At 41.5% G+C, this 19,689-nt stretch overlaps 1 protein-coding gene across 1 annotated transcript in view; it reads right to left on the bottom strand.

Annotated features, from left to right (window-relative positions):
- Positions 1-25: 25 nt before the first annotated feature.
- The window catches only part of THAP10 (THAP domain containing 10), a 50,670-nt gene continuing 31,006 nt past the window's right edge, over positions 26-19,689 (bottom strand). Inside the window, 1 exon segment of the mRNA XM_090268311.1 lies at positions 26-246. Coding sequence (XP_090124437.1) covers positions 26-246 — 221 coding nt within the window.

Below are 19,689 nucleotides of genomic sequence, written 5' to 3'. Positions count from 1 at the left end.
CGGATCCCCGCGCCGCAAGACCCGGTTAGCCGGGCGGCAGCCTCTGCGACCAAGGGAGCAGGGGCGCCCTGGGAGGTACGGGGGTCGCTGCGCCCCGCCCCGCGCCGCAGCTGCCGCCGCCCCGGACGCCAGAAGAGAGCCAGTGCAGGCGGGGCCGCGAAGGGGGAGGGCGACTTCCTCTGCCCTCCTCCGGCCGAGGCGCGTCCGGAACGAATCCTTGGACCCCCGAGTCTTCCAGTGCGCGCCCTGTGCTCGCGGGCTCCAAACCCGAGAGGAGGAGCCTGGACTCCGGGCTCTAGCCCGCTCCTTTCACGGCTGCCCCGGGGAGGAGAGAGGCGCAGCGCATCTGACTTTTCGGTTTGTAGATGACTCCGGGGGTGGCAGGCACAGACAGCAGCCTCCTGCGTGTCTACCCCACTGACCTGCCAAGATGACTGAAATCCTCACTGTTAGTCCCTTCGGCATAACCACCCTACTACACTGTGCATCCTGCGAGGTCAGGGACTTGGTGCCCACCGTGCCCTACACCAGTGGTTCTCAAAGTGTGGCCCCCCGACCAGCAGCGCCAGCCTTGCTTGGGAACTGGTTAGAAATGCAAATTCTCAGGGGCCATCCAGACCTGAATCAGAATTCATGATTCAGAACGTTGTCTCTTTACAAACCCTCTAAGTCATGCGCAAGTTCACTCAAGTTTGAAAGCCACCGTTTCTTAGAATGTGTCCTGCACATAGTAAGCATTCAAATATTTGTTGAATGAATAAAGGGAGCTATTGAAATGCTAGAATGTTCAAAAACCTTGCCACCTTCCCACATTCAGCTTTAAATGTGTTCCGTCTCAACCCTTCAAATGTGACCCAGACAGAGGCATAGAAATGAATAAAACCCAAATCTGCTTTCAGGAAGCTCTTAATTTAGTGCCTTAAATATAAGTTATCACATGAATATGCCAAACTAGGGCTCCAAAAGAACAGAACCCATGACCATTACATTTTGATATAGAGAATCAAGTCAGGAGAGGTTCAAGAAATTGGGTCTCCAGGAAAGCAGTGACCTTGTAGAAGAACACCATGCATGGGCCCTGGGTGTCTCGCCTGGGGCCAGGACAGGTGCAGGAAGAACAGCCCTTATTTTTAAGGTTTGACTGGAATTTGTGTCCCTCTCTTTGTCAGATCTCTCTCTTGATAAGAGGTCTTGGAATGAGTAAGTGAAGGAAGACAGAGACCTTTGGAGCTCTGCACCGGACCTGGGCCCTGAGCTATTGGAAGGAAGAGGTAAAAAGTGGAGGGGATCTTCTCCAGGTCAGCCAGGCCTTTCTTTAGGGCTGGAGAGCTTATAAACCTCTACCCACCTGGTCCCCTCCCGTCGGTGAGGATCAAAGAGAGAGAGAGATGTGCAGTCCCTTCCATGCCTCCAGATCTGATAACTTTAGTTTCTGAATTTCACAAAGCAAGGCATATTCTTTCACTTAAATCACTCTGTGTGGCAAAGACAGCAGGGATTATTACCCTTACCCACAAGAATGGCTCTCATATGTATCAATTTTATTGTTTATGAAGAATTCATTCATACTTTATCTCAGGGTTTCCAATTGCCTGATAATCAGTCCTCTGAGGACTTTTCTGAAAATATAGACTCTTAGGCCCCCATAGTATGAGAACTTGCAGTTGATGAATGAATCTGGTCTGCAGAAGTATTTTATTTGGTTGAAGTTTTGAAAAATAAATTGAATTTATATGCTTTTAGGTTCAAATATTTTTGCCTATGCTGATTCTAATATTATTTGCTCCTGACTCTCATAAAAGAATTTTGGATTAGAAAGGATATCATACATCATTCAACCCTAAGCTCCTCCTATGAGGGAATGGTTACCCCCAAGAGTACAAGGCTCCTTTATACCAGGGTTCCACTGAGAGGAGAATTATATATATATATGGAGTATACTGTGGAATTAAATGCAAAATTTGCATGGAATTTTTAAGGCAAATTCACCTTTGATTTGATTAGTCCTATCCACACACCCCATCATTTGTGTCACTGGTGAAGGAACCAGGGCTTTTAAAGGACCCCTTCTGGTTTCCAGCTCCTTTCTTCACAGAGCTGTGGGTGGAGAATGAGGCCCACCTGGGCCTATGTTGAGCATCATTGAAGGGAGTTTGCATCAGCATTGAGATGACTAACAAAGTTTCCCTCAACAAAATCATGACCTCACTCTGGAGCTGACATCAGTTCCTTTCCCTGGAATCCTGAAAGCTCATTTTTATAGTAAATTCAACATGGGAAATAGCTTTTTTTTCATTGCTTCTGTGAATAAAACCAAAGGAAACACACTGACAAAGCATCAGGCTAGACTGAATTTAGATTGTTTTAGACTCAACTGGAAATGTTTTTGAGTGCCCCTGGTACTAGAGTTGGGAACCAAGAATTTAAAATAAGATATTAATATGGTGAAATTGGGGTCTAGCTAAGTGTTGAGGGCTAGAATTGATAATATGATATGGGGTAGGGGTTCAGTAAAGGGTCTGGTTTTAACTGTGGATGAAGGGACAATTTTATTTACTCATTTGACATTTGTTTAAGCATGTAACAAATACTAGGCTCTATGCTGGCCTCAATTTTGTAAAATGACTAAGACATATGTGATCCATAAAAACCAGGAGGTGGAGGGAGGCTGGAAAAGATAGCCTTCCATAATATGAACTGCAACAAATGCTATAGCAGAAATCTGTACAAAGAGGCTCAGCCAGTGAAAACATGACCAAGGACATCTAGAAACTTACTAGAAAAGCTCCCACATAAGCAGCACAGTGTAGTGGAAAAAGCACTCGATCTAGTATCAAATAGACCTGGATTCAGACACCACTGTCCCCACATCTCAGCTACCTAACCTCTCTGCTGTTAGGTTTTCTTACCTATAAAATAGTCCTAATTGTCCTTACCTCATCAAGTTGGGATGTAGATAAAATTTGTGGAGAATGTCTAGCACAGCCCCTGGCCTAGATTAGATGCTCAGTATATGCTAGTACATACTGTGATGTGGTCTTCTAAGAACCACACACCAGGAAACTCTTGAATGGGGAACACGAACATGCTAGTTGCTGATATGTATTTTCTTCCATTGAAAATTAAGAAGTTGATATTTCTTTGTGTATATGCCAAACTCTTGTAAGTTGAGGTTGCCTTTCAGAGACAACTTAATTCTGAACACGCTCACAAAACAGAGGACCTCTCCAGGCAGGAAATTCGTATCCTCCTAGAGTTCATTTCTGGCTTCAGTAAGAACTAAAATACATAGGTATGAGGTGTTTTACGAGCCCTGTCCATCAATATGCATTTTCCTTTATGTAATAATATCAGTCCATGGTTTTAAATGAATACATGGCCATCTAATTTTGAATTACATTTCCAAGCACATTTTGTTATAACCATGTGACTAAATTTTGACCAATAAAATGGGAGCTAAATATGAACAATCCACATGTGGATTGTGCTTCTGGAAACTCGGATGTGCTTCCTGGTCTTTTTCCTCTACCTCTTGGCCAGAGCAGCCAACTTGAACCCAAGGACGGGAGCCACATGCTAAAGATGGCGCAGCCAACAAACAGGCTTTGGACTTACTTAGTGGACCATCATCTGGAACATCACTGATGAAAAAAAGAAATTCACACCTTGTTTAATCCTGTATTTTGAGACATCATTCTTATAGCAACTTAGCCTCTATCTTAACTAAAGCCTGAGAATTTAGTAAGATTGAATGAAATAACATGTGGAAGCACCTATTTCAGGGCCCAGGACAAAGTAGCCACTCAGTAAATTGGTGTTGGATTTTAATTTTTAAAATCTGACAACTCAATAACACTTATTGCATGACAGAAGTATACAAATTATGTAGTTAAAATAATGCAGGATTCAGAAAGGAGTAGAATATGGTCTTTTTCTAGATACTCATGTTCTAATAAGACAATTGGAATCTGTGTTCCTTCTTCTAACCCTTTGCAAGAAAAATGTTACCAACATTATTAGTGGAGTCCAACTATTGTTGCAAGTGGCAAAAACAGTGGGAACTTCTAAAAAGGCTTCTATCTCCCACTCCCCTCATTTTGAAGTTTCCCCCTACCAAAAAAGCAACAACATCTCAATCTGGGCTCATACCATTTAAAAATCACCCTTCACTGTTATAACATAAATTTCTTTGTGGCATATTAACAAATTGTGTTGGTGCATACTTCAGAGAGAGTATTTAAGATTTGTCTGCCACTTATGCCTTGTGGAAAACGAGTTTATCAAACTGATGGGGACTATAACACATTACAAACAGGTGGATTTGACTGGGGAGGAGGGAAGTTAGAGGAGGGCTAGGTCTAGGAGAGTGTTCAGAAATTGCAGGGGTAAAGGTGACTAGCAGAAAGGGCAAGAAGCACAAGCAAAGAATTTTACTCATTTATTGAGGAAAAGCCTGAAGAACTTGCACTAAGCCGGACCACACTGAGCAAGAGAGCCTGCTGCCTTCTCCAGTTAGAAAGGTGAGCCTATCCCTGGTCCTCCATCCCTAAGAGGACACACAGAGTAAGAGCTCTATTAGGTCAGAGATTTTGCACAGTAGAATCACCTGGGGAACTTTTATAAATTCTGATGCCCAGGCTGCACCCCCACTCAATTAAGTTCTGGGTGTGAGATCCAGGCATCAGCATCTTTCAAAGCTCTGGAAGTGATTCCAACACATGACAAAGGTTTAGAATCTCTGTGTTTGATCTTTCAAGCTCATATTCTCCAGACCCCTCCCAACAGGTCCAGAGAGTGGTTATTGACTCACCTGGTATCTAGGAGCAAGTAAATAGGACAGTTCAACCCTGGTATCTTCCTGGAAGTTACTGAGAGATTGGGTGACTTAAAGATGAATTTCTCAGTTGTACCATTTCTTAGCAGGAACAGGCTTCTAGACCAAGCTGCTGCGAAGTGTGTGCAGGCTGTGTGCAGCACAAGGGCACTTGGCAAAGGGGAAGAGGGGGCTGCTCACCAAGCTGTCACCCTGGCTTTGAACTTGGTGCAATTAAAAGGGGAACAGATGCCTATTTCTAATTCTCAGAAAGGAGCTGAAGGACCAGTAGTGTCTCTAGTTCAAGCCTACTTGAGACAGAGGCAAAAAGAGATTCATGAACCATTTGCATCAGAATTACCTGGGATCTTCTTAAAATGCAGGTTCCTGAGCCCTCGCCCCAGACATAATGAATCTGATCTCTGGGGACGGGACCTAGAAATCTGTGTTTTAACAATATCCCAAGTGGTTTCCATCAAGCTGAAATTTGGTGACCATTGGCCTAGGGCATGGGATAGTCTTTCAATGAAAATAAACTGAGTACCTGCTATATGCCAAGCTCATACCACCTTTCAGGGAACAAGAGCAAATAAGACTCTATCTCTTTCTCCAGCATGCTGAGCTAGTCAGAGACATAGACAAAGACCCAGAGATCTCTGTAGGAGGGACTGAAGCTCCTCCCAGGAGAAAAGTCATCTCAGGGAAGTAGGAGCCAGGCACCACAAGCCTGACCCACTAACAAAGCCTCCATTGTTAGAAAAGAGGAATGATTTGGGGGACAGCTTGGTGTCTGACATGTGTTGGTTGTGGGCCAAAGCCCCAAGGCCCAAACCCTGTTTCTGTCCTGTGGTTCTATATCTGAGTCCCCAGAAAGCTGACGGGTGTGCACTAAAACTGAAAGCTGTTTCCCTGGAACCCATATAAGCCATTTGGGCAGAAGAAATGTGACTTTGGGACTCCACTAATTGAGTGTACACACAAAGGGGAGGCATCCGTTACCACTGCACAAAACAATAGCTCACAGCTGTGGCACCTCCTATGCTCTTCCTCAGCTGCTCGGGGCACCTGCTGTGTCTGCTGGAGGACACTGTCTAGCAGAGACATGCGGGGGCAGCAAATCAGGGACGACTGCAGGCACCACGTGGAGACTAGCTGGGCTTGTCTGTGAACACGTGCGAGACACCCGAGGTAATGCCCACAGATACTTGAAGAGTGTTTGGAGGTGGCTAGGATCAGATAATAATGGCATTAGTGGGTGAGAGGGGGCCAGTGGCAGGAGCCCTGAAAACATGGCTAACAGACCCAGGAGATTTGGCTCCTCTTCATTCGTCATCCCTGTTGCAGAAAGAACTTGGTGTCTAAGCAGAATAACTTCTGGTTTGTAGCCCAGACAAAGCACCAGCAGAGGCCCTGAGGCACGGGCACTGGGATGGGGCAGGGTGTTGAGAGGAAAGACCCTAGAGTTCCTGATGGGGAGGGAGTGAGGGTCATTTCCTTTGCTTGGTTCAAAAGGTCTGACACATTCTGGTCCCTGCACACATTTTGCCCTCCTCTCATGTCACCTGGGCCTCTCTCTCTCTGCTCCAGCCATGTGGAACTTCTCTGTTTACTCCATGGCACTGCTCTCTTTAGCTTCCTAGCCTTTAAACATACTGTTTCTAATACTTGAAATCTTTCTTCTCCACTTTTCACCTGGCCAATTCTTACTAATCTTTTGGGGTATAGCCAAAATGTCACTCACTCAGGTGGACCTTTCTAGTGGACCAATTTAGTGTATAGGACATTAAATGCAGGCCATAAACTCAGATGTGGAGAAAATGTGACTCTTTGAGGTGATGGAAACCAAATCTCAGTTTTAGTTTGGCTTCAACCCATAACGTAGACTTAGATCAAAATTCCAGGCATCTGGTCACCAGTCATCTGTTTACCCAGGAATCTATCCACTGAGATGTCAGGGGCTCTCTTGGGTGCTCCAATGCCAAGTCTGCTGCTTCAATGCCAAGTTTGGGGCATGCATATTTTTGCTAGGTGCTCTGTGATCCCATGTGCATGGAATCAGCACCACTGACATGCAGTCATTTTCCTCCTTTTTTCTCTTGCTTCCGTGCTGGAGGAATCACTTTCTGGCATCTATAGAAGTTGCTGTCATCTCAAAACCTATCCTGCTCAGTGGTTGTTGCTTTCTTTCCTAAAACTTTATCATTTTCATGGATACAGAAATTATAAAATGAGCATCCTTATAAACTCTACTGGATTAAAATTGTTAAAATGTTGCCTTCACTGTTTCCTCATGTCTAAGTCTTTTAAAATAAGGGCATTCACCTACATAACCACAACACTGTGGCCACATCTAACAGAATTATCCATAGTTCCACAAAATCATCTAATATCTAGTTTACCTTTGAATTCCCCCAAATGTTCCATTCTGATTTTTTTTTTTTTTGCTTAAAAATATAAACCAGGATCCTATTGAGCATCACACATTGCATTGTCTCTTTATATCCTTTGAGCCTATTTTAATTTAGAACATCTCCTCCACCTTTTTATGTCATTGTCATTGTTGCTTCATCATGTTGACATTTTTAAAGGACTCATGTCAGTTTTCCTAAAACTGGGAACAAAAGCCAAAGGAATCTGCTGGAAACTTTCCCTCAGGCAAAAATTTAACCAATCCATCCTGGTTTCCTTGGGATTGACGGTTTTCTCTGACCGGGGAAAGTTTAGTGCCCAAATCAAGAAAGTCCTGGACAAACCATGACAAGCTGGTTACCCACAGAAAGGAGGCACAGAATGAGATATTTGTGTCAGTGGTCACAAGGCACAGGGCAAAACCCTAAAAATGACAGTTACCCAATATTATACAGCTATCTGTGATTGAGAGATGCTTTTATAGCATCCTGTGCTTACCCTTTTGCAACATTCGTCATATTTTGACTCTGCTTATTGTCTACATTTCTTAGTAGATAGTGAGCTCCATGAAGGCAGGGCCATGGGTGTCTTTTTTTATTCTCTTATCCCACTGTATCTCCATAGTCCTCCTACATATAAAGTGTTCATTAAATATTTATTGATTAATGAAATAATTGAATGGTGGCAAAGTGTTTCAGAATTTAATGTATAGTAGAATTTAGCACTTATTTTCTGAATGCCTATTAAGTAATCTTTATACTTCTAATCAATGAATATTAATAATTTATGTTGCTTGCATGCAAATCTTAACAGGCATCCTGCGCAATTGTCTTGGCCATCCAGGTGAGATTCTGGAAGTTTAACTAATCTTAAAGATCAAATTTAGACCTTAGCTTCTCAGTCCTCAGAGGCTTCATGCAATGAGGGGATAGATAAAGATAAGGGGTAACTGGCAATCTGGAGACACTAATCCATTAGCTAAGCAGCAGTGGCCCATGTACCAGGGTCCTAAGGAAATCAATCACACTGTAAGAAAATCCAATTAAATCAGGTAGACATCAAAATAATAATTTTATATTATTTTAAATTTACATTTAAATAATGATTCTACCTTGTCCCATCCCCCAGATTTGAACCCACTGGGGCTACTAAATAACTTGTCTCTGAGCGGTGAAGAAGGAGGGGCTGGGGTTGGGGAGGCAATTGATGTATGACGTAATTCTGGACCTGGCCTGAACTTCAGGTTGGCTCAAGGTCAAGCCTGGCCTTTGGGAAGTCTTCTGGACTGGGGATTTGGTGACAGACTTGAAAGAGCACTGGGTACCTCATTGTAGATAATTCAGTTGAAGGCTGGCCCGGACTGGAGTCTTGAAGGGTCCAGTGCTCAGGACTGACATGGTCCGAGAGGCAGACGCCACATCTCAGTGCTTGCTCTCTCATTCTTTTCTCCCTCCCTAGAGGAAAACCTGGTTGGGACCCACGCTAAGTTAAAAAAGGTTGATTTTGTGGCAGAAATACTTAGTTCAGATGCTTACCAAAGGAAGATGTGTTGGGGTCACTCTGAAGTATCAAAGAAAAACTTGATTCATAAGAACACTTAGGGAAGACAAGAATTTTTTAACTGTGAAGAAATTTTGAAATACCCAATAATACATTGTTTTAAAATTCTGAGCATCAACAGAGTACTTTTTATGTGTCCCTAACACCAGAGAGGGGCGGTGAGGTACTGAGAAGACACCAAAGTATTCTACCTAGAAGAGATAAAGAGAATTACCACTCATGAAGCAATTACAATTTGCTATGCACATGACTTCATGTCATCCTTGCAGCAGTCCCAATGAAGTATTGTTTGGGGAAACTGAGGTTTAGCAAAATTAGGTGACTTGCTAAAGGTTATATGACTGGGATGTGGTAGAGCATGAACATTTATACCTGTGCTGTCTGACTCCAAATCTACACCTTCCCCACTATAGCACACTGCATTCTTCTGGAGATGCAATGGAACAAGGCCTCAACAGTCTCAGAAGTGGGAGCATTATTAAATTCAGGTGAAAAACACAGTCATTGCTGCCATGCTATTTGAAGGGCACTGGAAATACGTTTTTGCTTCCCAATATTCTCTCTGGCACCTACAGCACTGTCTGAAGTCCTGGCATGCATTGCTTTGAGATAAGTATGAGGTCATGCCTCTCAGAGCCACTGTAAATGGGGAGAGGTCCTCTGTACTCTTCCTCTCTGTGACCTCCATTCTGATACATTTCAGATACTCCAGCAGCTTTATTTTTCAGTATTAGCTGTGAACTCGAGAGCATTGTGTTTTTCTGTTTCTTTGGCTGGATTGTCTTTCATTCTTGCGGGAGGGGAAGGGTGCAGATAGCCTGGAGAGTGGCCAGATTTTTCATTTTGCAATCTCCAGCCACAGCTGTTAAAGAAGACTTATAATGTGTTTTATTCAGTGGGGAAAACATGTTTTGCTTTGCACTCTTGCATAACCATGAAACATCTGGGGAAAATTAGTTTAAAACTTCCCTCCAGTGTCACATTTGGGCTAAGTGACAAAGAACAATGTTCACCTTGACTGTCACATGTGATTGCATACACACCCTGCAGGGAGTCATTTAGGAGTTACAGCTGGGACCCGCTGCCTTTATTCTACAACACATTGTTCCTTGTAAGTGGTCAGGACCCAGAAAGTAGTATTCAGGCACTAAAAGTGGGGGAATACTTGGGAAGGCTTCCAAAGGTTTCTCCAGTGCTTTCGTCCAGGGCTCTCAAACTTTAATGGGCTTAGAAGCATCTGGGAGACTTGTTAAAACTCAGACTTGCTCCCATCCCCAGAGTTTCTGACTCAGTAGGTCTAGGGTAAAGTCCAAGGACTTGTGTTTCTAGTTAAGTTCCCAGGTATGCTAATGCTACTGGTCAAGGAGATGGGGATAAAAGGGCATATTTTGAAAATCTCAGCTTTAAACTTTGGTCAACCAAAGTGAGAAAATGAACACAATACATGGCATTGGCAAAAACTGTACACAGCTGTATACACTGGCAATGTTCAGTCTTATACCTTGTTTTGTTTTCCTAACCAGGCAAGAATTGGTGCTAAAATGAGATGACCACGTTTAATCATTGCTGGTGGAAGGATACTTTGGTACAAATTTTCTAGAAAACTAATGGGCAGTCAATAAATATTTATAGACATTGATCTAGTAATCCCATCATCTAGGTATCTCTAAGGAAATAATTAGAAATGTGCACAAAAATTAAGATACAAAAATATTTCTTGCAGCTATATTTAAAATGGTAGACACTTGGAAATCACATAGATTGCCAATAGTTCATAAACTATAATAATACCCATACAATGGAATATTATGTCACCACCAAAGAACTGTGAAAAATTTTAGTGATGATAGGAAATGTTCATGACACACTAGTGCATGAAAAGCCCAAGGCTCAGAGCTACTGTAAACCCTGAGGGAAAAAAATAAGACATCTACTAAGAAGGGCTCCTGGTGGCTAACAGGACTCAAATTTAAAAAGCAAAAGCCTAGCAGCCACTTATTTAGAGGTACCTCTCACAAAAACAGCACTTCTGGGAGAGGCCTCCCTACTAAACTTCTTGCCTGCACTATGTTTGTCATCTGAGCCAGCCCTTATAAAGGATTCCTGGAATCCTATTTTAACCCATAGGACTGAGGCTTTAATCAGAGCTGCACAGCTCTGACCATTCAGAACAGATCTTTTCTGGCCAATCAGGACAGTGCCTCTGAACTAATCAAACTGTGAGGATTTGGAGTCCTCATTTTCATGAGGATGGACCAATCAGGGACCAAAGGCAGGAACTTCTGCTCATATAAGCCAGCTTTCCCTCTGGCTGGAAGATGCCACTTTACTTTGCCACTGAAAGGAGACTGCATCTGTCTGGCTGAGCTGAAAGAGTGATGTCTTGATGCTCGCCAGAACAAAATGAAGCAGAGCTACCTGTACAGGAGCCTGGCCCTAGGACCACCTGGCCCAAGAGCTCTTCCACAGTTATATTCCTTTCACAGCCGAACTGTAGTACTGTTGAGCTGTTTGCACTGAATAAAGTTTTTTTGTTGTTGTTGTTGCACTCCAATTGAGTACTTATTTTGGTGTTGAATTGGTACCAATGGCTATTGGTTGACACTACTTATATAGTCGTCGGCAGCCGTCCGTCTCGAAAGGTGTAGCTTCTTAAGAGTCTATCTGCACCGCCGAGAATGGTTGTGCAGTCCGACTCGGGAGTGACACGGTATCTGTCTCCTCCCGTGTTGAATCGACATCTTGCGATGACGCTGGGGTGTCCTCTCCAGTGAAGCTGAAGCTACAGAGCCTGGGCAGGGTGATATGGAGGGTCTGCTGTTGCCCATGCAGCAGACCCCCCCTTTCTTGTATGTCTAACAAATTATGTATATAAGGCCTGTCCAGGAAAAACACAGCCATTGTTAATATCACAAGAACAATTTGTGGGACGTCCGTGTAATGTGCAGCCAAGGAGAGTGGACTGGAATGCACATGTGTACTAGTCAGTGGGGGTGGTAGACGCTATTGAGTGAGCATGTGTACTGTGTGGCCATCACATTCAAAATAACTGAATGAGTAGAGCAATGAATCTGCATCAAATTTTATGTTAAGCTTGAATATTCCTCTGTGGAAACTCTTCAAATAATTCAGAAAGCTGAAGCTATGGGCAACTGGTGATTGGTAGCTTCATCATGACAATGTGTTCTCTCATGCATCACATCTCAAATGGCCTCACTCATGCTAGGCATTTAGAAGGCTTCTGGCAAGGGTCTGGATGCTTCTTCACCTTTAGCAGGCCCGCCTGGGCTCATTCATATAGTAGAGCCTAGATTCCAAACATAGCAAGAGGACAAGACCAATGCTCCAGCACTTTCAAAGCCTCAGCTTGTAACATCTTTGCTAATGTACCATTGATCAAAGTGAGACATATGGCCAAACCAGATTCAAACAGTGAACAAATAGACTTCACCTCTGATGGGAGTGGAATTTATAAGCATTTCAAAAACCACTATAAGTAGATAGCAGGGTTGGTAAATAAATAAATCAGTAAGTCCTCAGAACTAAAGAGAAAGAGGATGGGATATCAAGGAGACAGTCCTTGTCTATAGAAATTATTCATTTCCTGGGTGATGTTAGCAAAACAGTGCATGAATGTCATTTAGTCCAGCTAGGGAATGCTCTATTTAAGGACTGTTGTGGGTTATATTATCTCAAAGTCACCTTTGAGCATCTGAGTAGAACTGCACGCACCATCTTGGAAAAAACGTGAAGTGTCCTAGATGTCTGGGATCCATTTCTTCTGAAACTAAGCAGACAGGGACAATATATGAATATCTGAAAACCTATCCCTGCTGGTTCAAGTAGAAAATCAGATCTACCTTTTGTTTTTCAAGGGCAGGGACTAAGAGCTAGGACATGCAAAGGACAGGATGGGTGAATAGCAATGATAGGGTAGGTTAGTTGTTGGAGCTGGAATCGGAAAAGAAAGGATATGGATGGTAAGCCTGCCCCCAGAAGTAAGGCATAAAAATTAATACTATTCAGGAGAATATGACCTGGAGAAAAGGTTTGGGAACATTTAAAGGACAAGTGAAAGACCCGTGATAGTCTCCTGAAGCAGTTTGAATTTTTTTTTAAGTATATTTTATTAATTATGTTGTTACAGTAGTCCCAATTTTTCCCCATTTGCTCTCCTCTGTCCAGTACCCCACTTCTCCCAGAAATCCCATCCCCCTTAGTTCATGTCCATAGCTCATGCATATAAGTTCTTCTGCTTCACCCTTTCCTATATTATTCTTGAATTCCCCCTGTCTATTTTGTACCAAACAATTATGCTTCTTAATCCCTGAACCATTTCCCAATTTCCCCGCCTTCCCCCTGCCAGCTAATAACCCTCCAAATGATCCCCATACTTATGATTCTGTTCCTATTCTGGTTTCATTAATTAGATTTTGTTTTTATTTTTTAGTGTCAGCTGTTGATAGTTGTAAGTTTGTTGTCACTTTAATGTTCATAATTTTGATCTTTTTCTTAAGTAAGCCCCTTTGACATTTCATATAATAATAGCTTGGTGGTGATGAACTCCTTTAGCTTTACCTTGTCTGGGAAGCACTTTATCTGCCCTTGCATTCTAAATGATAGCTTTGCTGGATAGAGTAATCTTGGTTGTAAGTCCTTGCTTTTCATCACATTGAATACTTCTTGCCAGTCCCTTCTTGCCTGCAAAGTTTCTTTTGAGAATTCAGCTGAGAGTTTTATAGGCACCCCTTTGTAAGGAACTCTCTGCTTTTGTCTTGCTGTTTTTAAGATTCTTTCTTTATCTTTCACCTCTGGCATTTTAATTATGGTATGTCTTGGTGTGGTCCTCCTTGGGTCTAGCTTGTTTGGGACTCTGTGCTTCCTGGACTTGTATGTTTATTTCCTTTGCCATATTTGGGGAGTTTTTCTTCATTATTTTCTCACATAAGTTTTCAATTTCTGCTCTTCCTCTTCTCCTTCTAGCACCTCTATGGTTTGAATGTTGGCACGTTTAAAGTTGTCCCAGAGGTTCTTAAGCCTCTCCTCATTTTTTGAATTATTATCTCCTCATTCAGTAGTGGTTGACTGTTTATTTCTTCCTTATGTTCCAAATTATTTATTTGAACCCTGGTTTCCTTCCCTTCACCATTGGTTTTGTGTAGATTTTCCTTTGTTTCATTTAGCATAGCCTTCACTTCTTCCCTTATGCGTTTGCCGTACTTAAGCATATCTGTCAAGTCTGTTATCATCTTTATCACCAGCGTTTAGAACTCTGCATCTGTTAGGATGGCTATCTCCTCATTTGTTAGGTTGGCTATCTCCTTGTCCCTTAGTTCTCCCACTGAAACCTTGATCCGTTCTCTCTTTTGCACCATATTTCCCTGTCTCCTCACCTTGAGAGGCTCTTGTGTTTGTTTGCCTCTGTGTCTTAGGTAGAACTGTCACTCCTGTTATGTTGTAAGGGACAGAGCCTTAGGTGTTGGTCAGTACAGGGCAACCAGTTTCACCACATTGTGGCGCTGTATATGGAGGAGGGGTCTGAGATGAAACAATGCCTCTTGCTCAGCACTCATCCCTTTTCTAGGCACTTCTCCCACTTTGTATGGGACTGGCACCTCTCTAGCTGTTGCCCTGGCTGTTGTTCCCAGAGTGGGTGGGTCTGCAGACATTCTAGGACCGTGGGGGTCCTTTAAACAAGAGGATTCTACTGGGAGAGCAGCCGTTTCTTCCTCTGCCCCAACCCTCACTGGTTTGCACAGTCAAAAGCAATGAGGCTTTATTTTCCCTGTTGCTGGGACCATGAGCTGTGCAGTCTGGTCTGGTGCTGGGAGCACTCCCCAGGTGCCCCTCCTGACTTTTTAAAACATGTGACTGCGCTCTCCATCAGCCTGCCACTGCCACTGCTGCTGCTGCCACCACATCACGTCCTGTCCATCCCAGCTCCACACTTCCTACCTGTCTGGATGAGTATTTATTCTTTATATATTTGTTTGTTGGACTTACGGGCACCTCGATTTTCTGGAACTTCTGGTTGTCTCTAGTTTTGAGGTAGTTGTATTCCTTTGTTGTTGTGGAGGGAGATGCAGCATGTCTCTGAATTTTTAAAAAGATGAATAGCCAGCTCTGCCACTAACAAGGTTTTATTCACCATAGAGAAAGTTTAGAAGTATAGTCTTAAAATTATGTGTCTATCAATTATATTTCCCATAACATTAAAAATGTACATATAGTTGGAAATGACAGAATAGATTTATGCACAAATCAAAAACAATCATTGTGGACAAATCACCTCTTTCAGGTTTTTCATTGACAAAATGAGAGATTTTGACTGGGTGATTTTCCCAAAGTTCTTTCTAGCTCTAACATCTTCATGAAAGCTAGAAAAAAAAGTGAAGAATTGACATATGTGTGAAAGGCATGAAGCTATGTTATTTAAGAGGAATCCCCTTCAGTGTTGGAATGGACATTGAGGAAGATGTGAAATCTCTAGAGATTTAAATGCATGATAGGTCACTATCATGCATTCAAATTCAACAAATATTAACTTAGTAGCTACTAGATGCTGACAGAGGAGTCAGTGAATGACAGCAGCTCATTCCTGCACCAATGACACTTACAGAATCATTTGGGTTTGTTCAAATAATTTTAGAGAAAAAGTAGAATTTGTAAACATATGCAGCTTTATTCTTGTTTGTCATAAATGGGGAGACTGGATTGTTGAGACAATTGCAGGCAGAGATTACACCAGCTAACTTTTCTGATCTTCATTTTCTTTTTATGCAATATAAAAGGTAAATACTAGATCATCCCTAAAGTCTCATTCAGCTCCAAAATTCTGGCTTCGCTGCCCTGCAGTTCTTAGAGTTTTAGCTCAGCAACCCCACCTAGTGTCTCTGTGAACGTAGAAAATCTTCAATAGTCTCCTGGGTGAGGAGAGTCCCTGAAGACTGAACATAACTGAAGACAGGCTTGAGAATCAAGATAGCAGAGCAAGGGGTTGGTGGTGATTACCACTCACACAGCAGAATGATTACTATGCATTGGACACTGTTCTAAATGACTCATATTCATTAATTTTCACAACAAACCTATGATAAAAGGTGCTAATAATACCCCTACTTTGCAGATGAGAAAATGGTACAGAAAAATAAAGTAACTTGCCTAGTAAGTGGCAGAGACAGAAATCAAGTCCACATAGTGGCCTACAAAATCCATCCTTTTAACCACCACACTGTTCAGAGATTTCTGCATATGAAACTTCACTTAATCCTCTCAACAAAAATATGGTCTGGTTACTAAAATCACAGTTTTTCAGATTAGAAGACTTAGTCCCAGAGAGATTAAGTAACATGCTGAGGCTCATGTAGTTGATAAATGGTGAAGACTGGATTCAAACTTCATTATTTTGCCAGGGTGAAGAGAGAAAACCAAAAGATGCATCCCAGATGCTTTAATCTCTCCAGATTTTTTTCTCCCACTTTCTCAAATGTCACCACTTCATTATTCTTGGTACAGAAAGAGATGATGCAGCATCAAATGCCAGACAGAGTATTTGGGTGTTGGTTGTTTTTTTTTAATTTTTTATGTTTGTTTGTTTTTTGCCAGTTATCTGAATTTGTTAATTCAGCTAATGGATAATGCACACTTGTATGCATTTTTCTTGGTCCCTTTTGCTTCTCATTTTGGGAAAATATTGCCAGGTAAGTAACAAAGACCTGAAGTGCGACAGGAGGTTTACAAGCTCTCCCTTAGGGATCTTACATCATGGTTTCAACTGCCACTTTTGTCTCCATGCCACCCCACTCTAATTGCCTGAGAGATGCATCTGTTTTCCTGTTCCATTATCCCCTCAAACCCACATTCAGTACTCATTTAGCAAATACTTACAAGCACTTACTATGTGTCAAGCACGTATGCAAAGCCCTTTGGCTCCTAGAACTGTGCTTGGCACACAGGAACACAATTGAAAGACAGTCCTTAAAGTTTCACAAGAGTCTAGTGGGGGAGATTGGTAAACAGTCCCATATAACACATGGTGATAAATAGTTTGTGTGACATGCTTTGCTATATGCAGTGACATTTAATCCAGTCTTCAGAGAGAGGAAAGAGTAGTAAAGTCAAGGTAGTTTCCTTAGACAAATGACTCCTAAAGATGAATTCAGCATTTTCTCCCCAACTTGGCTTCTTCCTAATTCTACTAACTGTATTGTTATTTTTAGTTACCTGGGCTTAAAAACTCAGTCACTGTGTACTCTTTCAAAATTAATCATCATGTTCAGTCAATTCTTCCTTCTCAATATCTCTTGCATTCCTTACCTTTCCCCACTCTAGTTCAATCTTCTGTTTTGTCAAGTCAGGATTATTGCAAAAGTTTATGATCTTAATCCTAACAATCCTCTCCTTTCCAGTTCTCCCTGCACCATATGCCAGATTCATTTACCTAGCATATTTCCATGCTCAAAAATCTCAAAAGCTCATTTAGTGCCCCCCAAATAAAGACCAATATCCATGTTCTGGCAGCATTCTGCCTATAGGTTTCTCCTCCCCCTCCATCTAAAACTCCCACAATTCCCTTGTAAGAATCTCTGCCTTCAATCTAATGATACCGCTATCCCTCTAACCCACTCACTCTGCTCTTTCTGCATTCATGCCTGTGCTGACTTTTTTTTGCCTTCAGTTCCTTTTTAAAAAAATATAGCATATCTATATCCTATCTTTCCTTAAAAAGCCATTATAACTTTGACTCTTCTGTGAAGTTCACCTTAAAAAACTGTAGAATTCATCATTTGTACTGGCCATTTGACAATTAGCATTTATTGCCTTTTGCTTTGGTCAGCTGTATGAAGGTGTAATTTACATGCAACTACAACTGTATGCACAAATGTAACCATCATCACATCAGGACATAAAACATTCCCATCACCCCCAACATTTTCTTCTGCCCCTCTATGCATAATGTTCCCACCCTAGTCCAAGGCAACTGCTGATTTTCTTTGTTACTATAGGTTAGTTTTCTCTTTTCTAGAATTTCATGCAAATGAAAATATGGAGTATGTACTCTTATTTGAATCTAGATTTTTTTCATTCAGCATAATATTTTAAAGACTCATTTATGTTTTTCTGTAAATATTTGTTCTGTTTTATTGCTGAGATAATTGCATTACATTTCTTGTTTTTCTAAATTTGGCATTAGTTTCAATTGCATTGTTTGGATACACTACAATATTACTTGCTTATTCATGCACCTGTTGATGGACATCTGGGATGTTTTCAGGTTTTGGATCTTATGAACATTTGTGTAAAAGGCTTTGTGTAGACATTGAGGTCTGCCCAGAAACTATCCAGCCATGTACTATGAAAAATAGAGACATTTACTGAAGAAGATACAAGATACAAGAAACACTGTACATAGGACAATGGCGCTTCAGTCCCCTTCAAAGTAAGCACCTTGGGACCTCACACTGTTCTCCCAGTCACAATCAGCTGCCCCATCATATTTTCCTGAATCTCCTCCACAGTCTGAAATCTCTTCCTTTTCAAAGGTGATTTTATTTTTGGGAAAAATCAGACGTCATAGCGCACCAAATCTAGGCTTTAGGGGGGCTGAGTCACTTGGGTGACTTAATGTTTCACCATAAACACTGCAGAGATGTGATGCATGAGCAGGTGCATTGTTGTAATGAAGCTGCCAATCACCACCTGCCTGTAGCTGTGGCCTTCTGAATCATCCAATAGTTTCTGCAGAGTAATGTTCCAGCTTAATGCAATATTTGATGCAGATTTGTTGCGCTACTTGCTCAGTCATTTTGAGTGGGATGGCCACACAGTACACGTGCTCACTCAGTGGTGTCTACCACCCCACTGACTAGTACAGTGAAGTCATCATTGTTCACACATGCACATTCCAGTCCACGCTCTTTGGCTGCCAAGTTATATCCCCATCATGCACACTGTTCTCATTGTATTAACAATGGCTGGACTTTTTCTGGACAGACCTGGTATATTTTAATTTCTCTTGGGTAAATACCTAGGAGTGGAATTGCTTGGTTGAATGATGTGGATCTCCTACTTTCATGAAATCTGCCAAACTGTTTTCCAAAGTGATTATACCATTTTACACTCTCATCAGTCATATGTGAGTTCTAGTTGCTCTTTCTTTCTCTAACAGTTGGTTATTCCAAGTTATTTGCATTTCTATATTGTAAATGGTATTGATTTTTATTTCAGTTTCCAATTTTTCATTGCTAGTAATAAAAATACAGTTGATTTTTCTACACTGACTTTACTAAACTCACTTATTTGTTCTAGGAGATTTTGTAGACTCCATAGGCATTCTGTGTACATACCCATGTCATCTATATCTTCCTTTTAAACTTCTGTGCATTTTTGCCTTATTACACTAATTAGGATTTCCAGTACAATGTTGAATAGAAGTATTGAAGAATGGACATCCTTGTTTTGTTCTTAATATTAGATAGAAAGCTTTTAGCACTTGAACATTAACTATGTTATAATTGGTATAAACTTTATGGCTGCAATTTATGAGGTTGAGAAAGTAAGTTTCCTTCTATTTCTTCTTTGCTGAGAATCTTATCATGAGCGGATGCTGATTTTTGTCAACTTTTCTTTCTAAATTTAATGATCATAGGGTTTGTCTCCTTTATGCTTTTAATGTGATGAATTGCATTGATTGATTTTTGAAGTTAAAGCCAACCTTGCATTATTGAGCTAAACTATACTTGGATATGATGTATTACTCTTCTAATATATTGTAGAATATGTTTGCTAACAATTTGTTAAGGATATTTGCATCTACTTTCACAAGGGATATTGGTTTGTAATTTCTTTTCTCATAATGTCTGCATAGTTTTGGTAATAGGGTAATGCTCAACTCATAACATGGAATG

The sequence above is a fragment of the Furipterus horrens genome, unplaced genomic scaffold, assembly GCF_987537825.1.
Source record: "Furipterus horrens unplaced genomic scaffold, mFurHor1.1.pri manual_scaffold_3, whole genome shotgun sequence".
Taxonomy (NCBI): domain Eukaryota; kingdom Metazoa; phylum Chordata; class Mammalia; order Chiroptera; family Furipteridae; genus Furipterus; species Furipterus horrens.
Note: the sequence above shows the minus strand (reverse complement) of the source record. Positions and strands in the feature narration are given on the sequence as shown.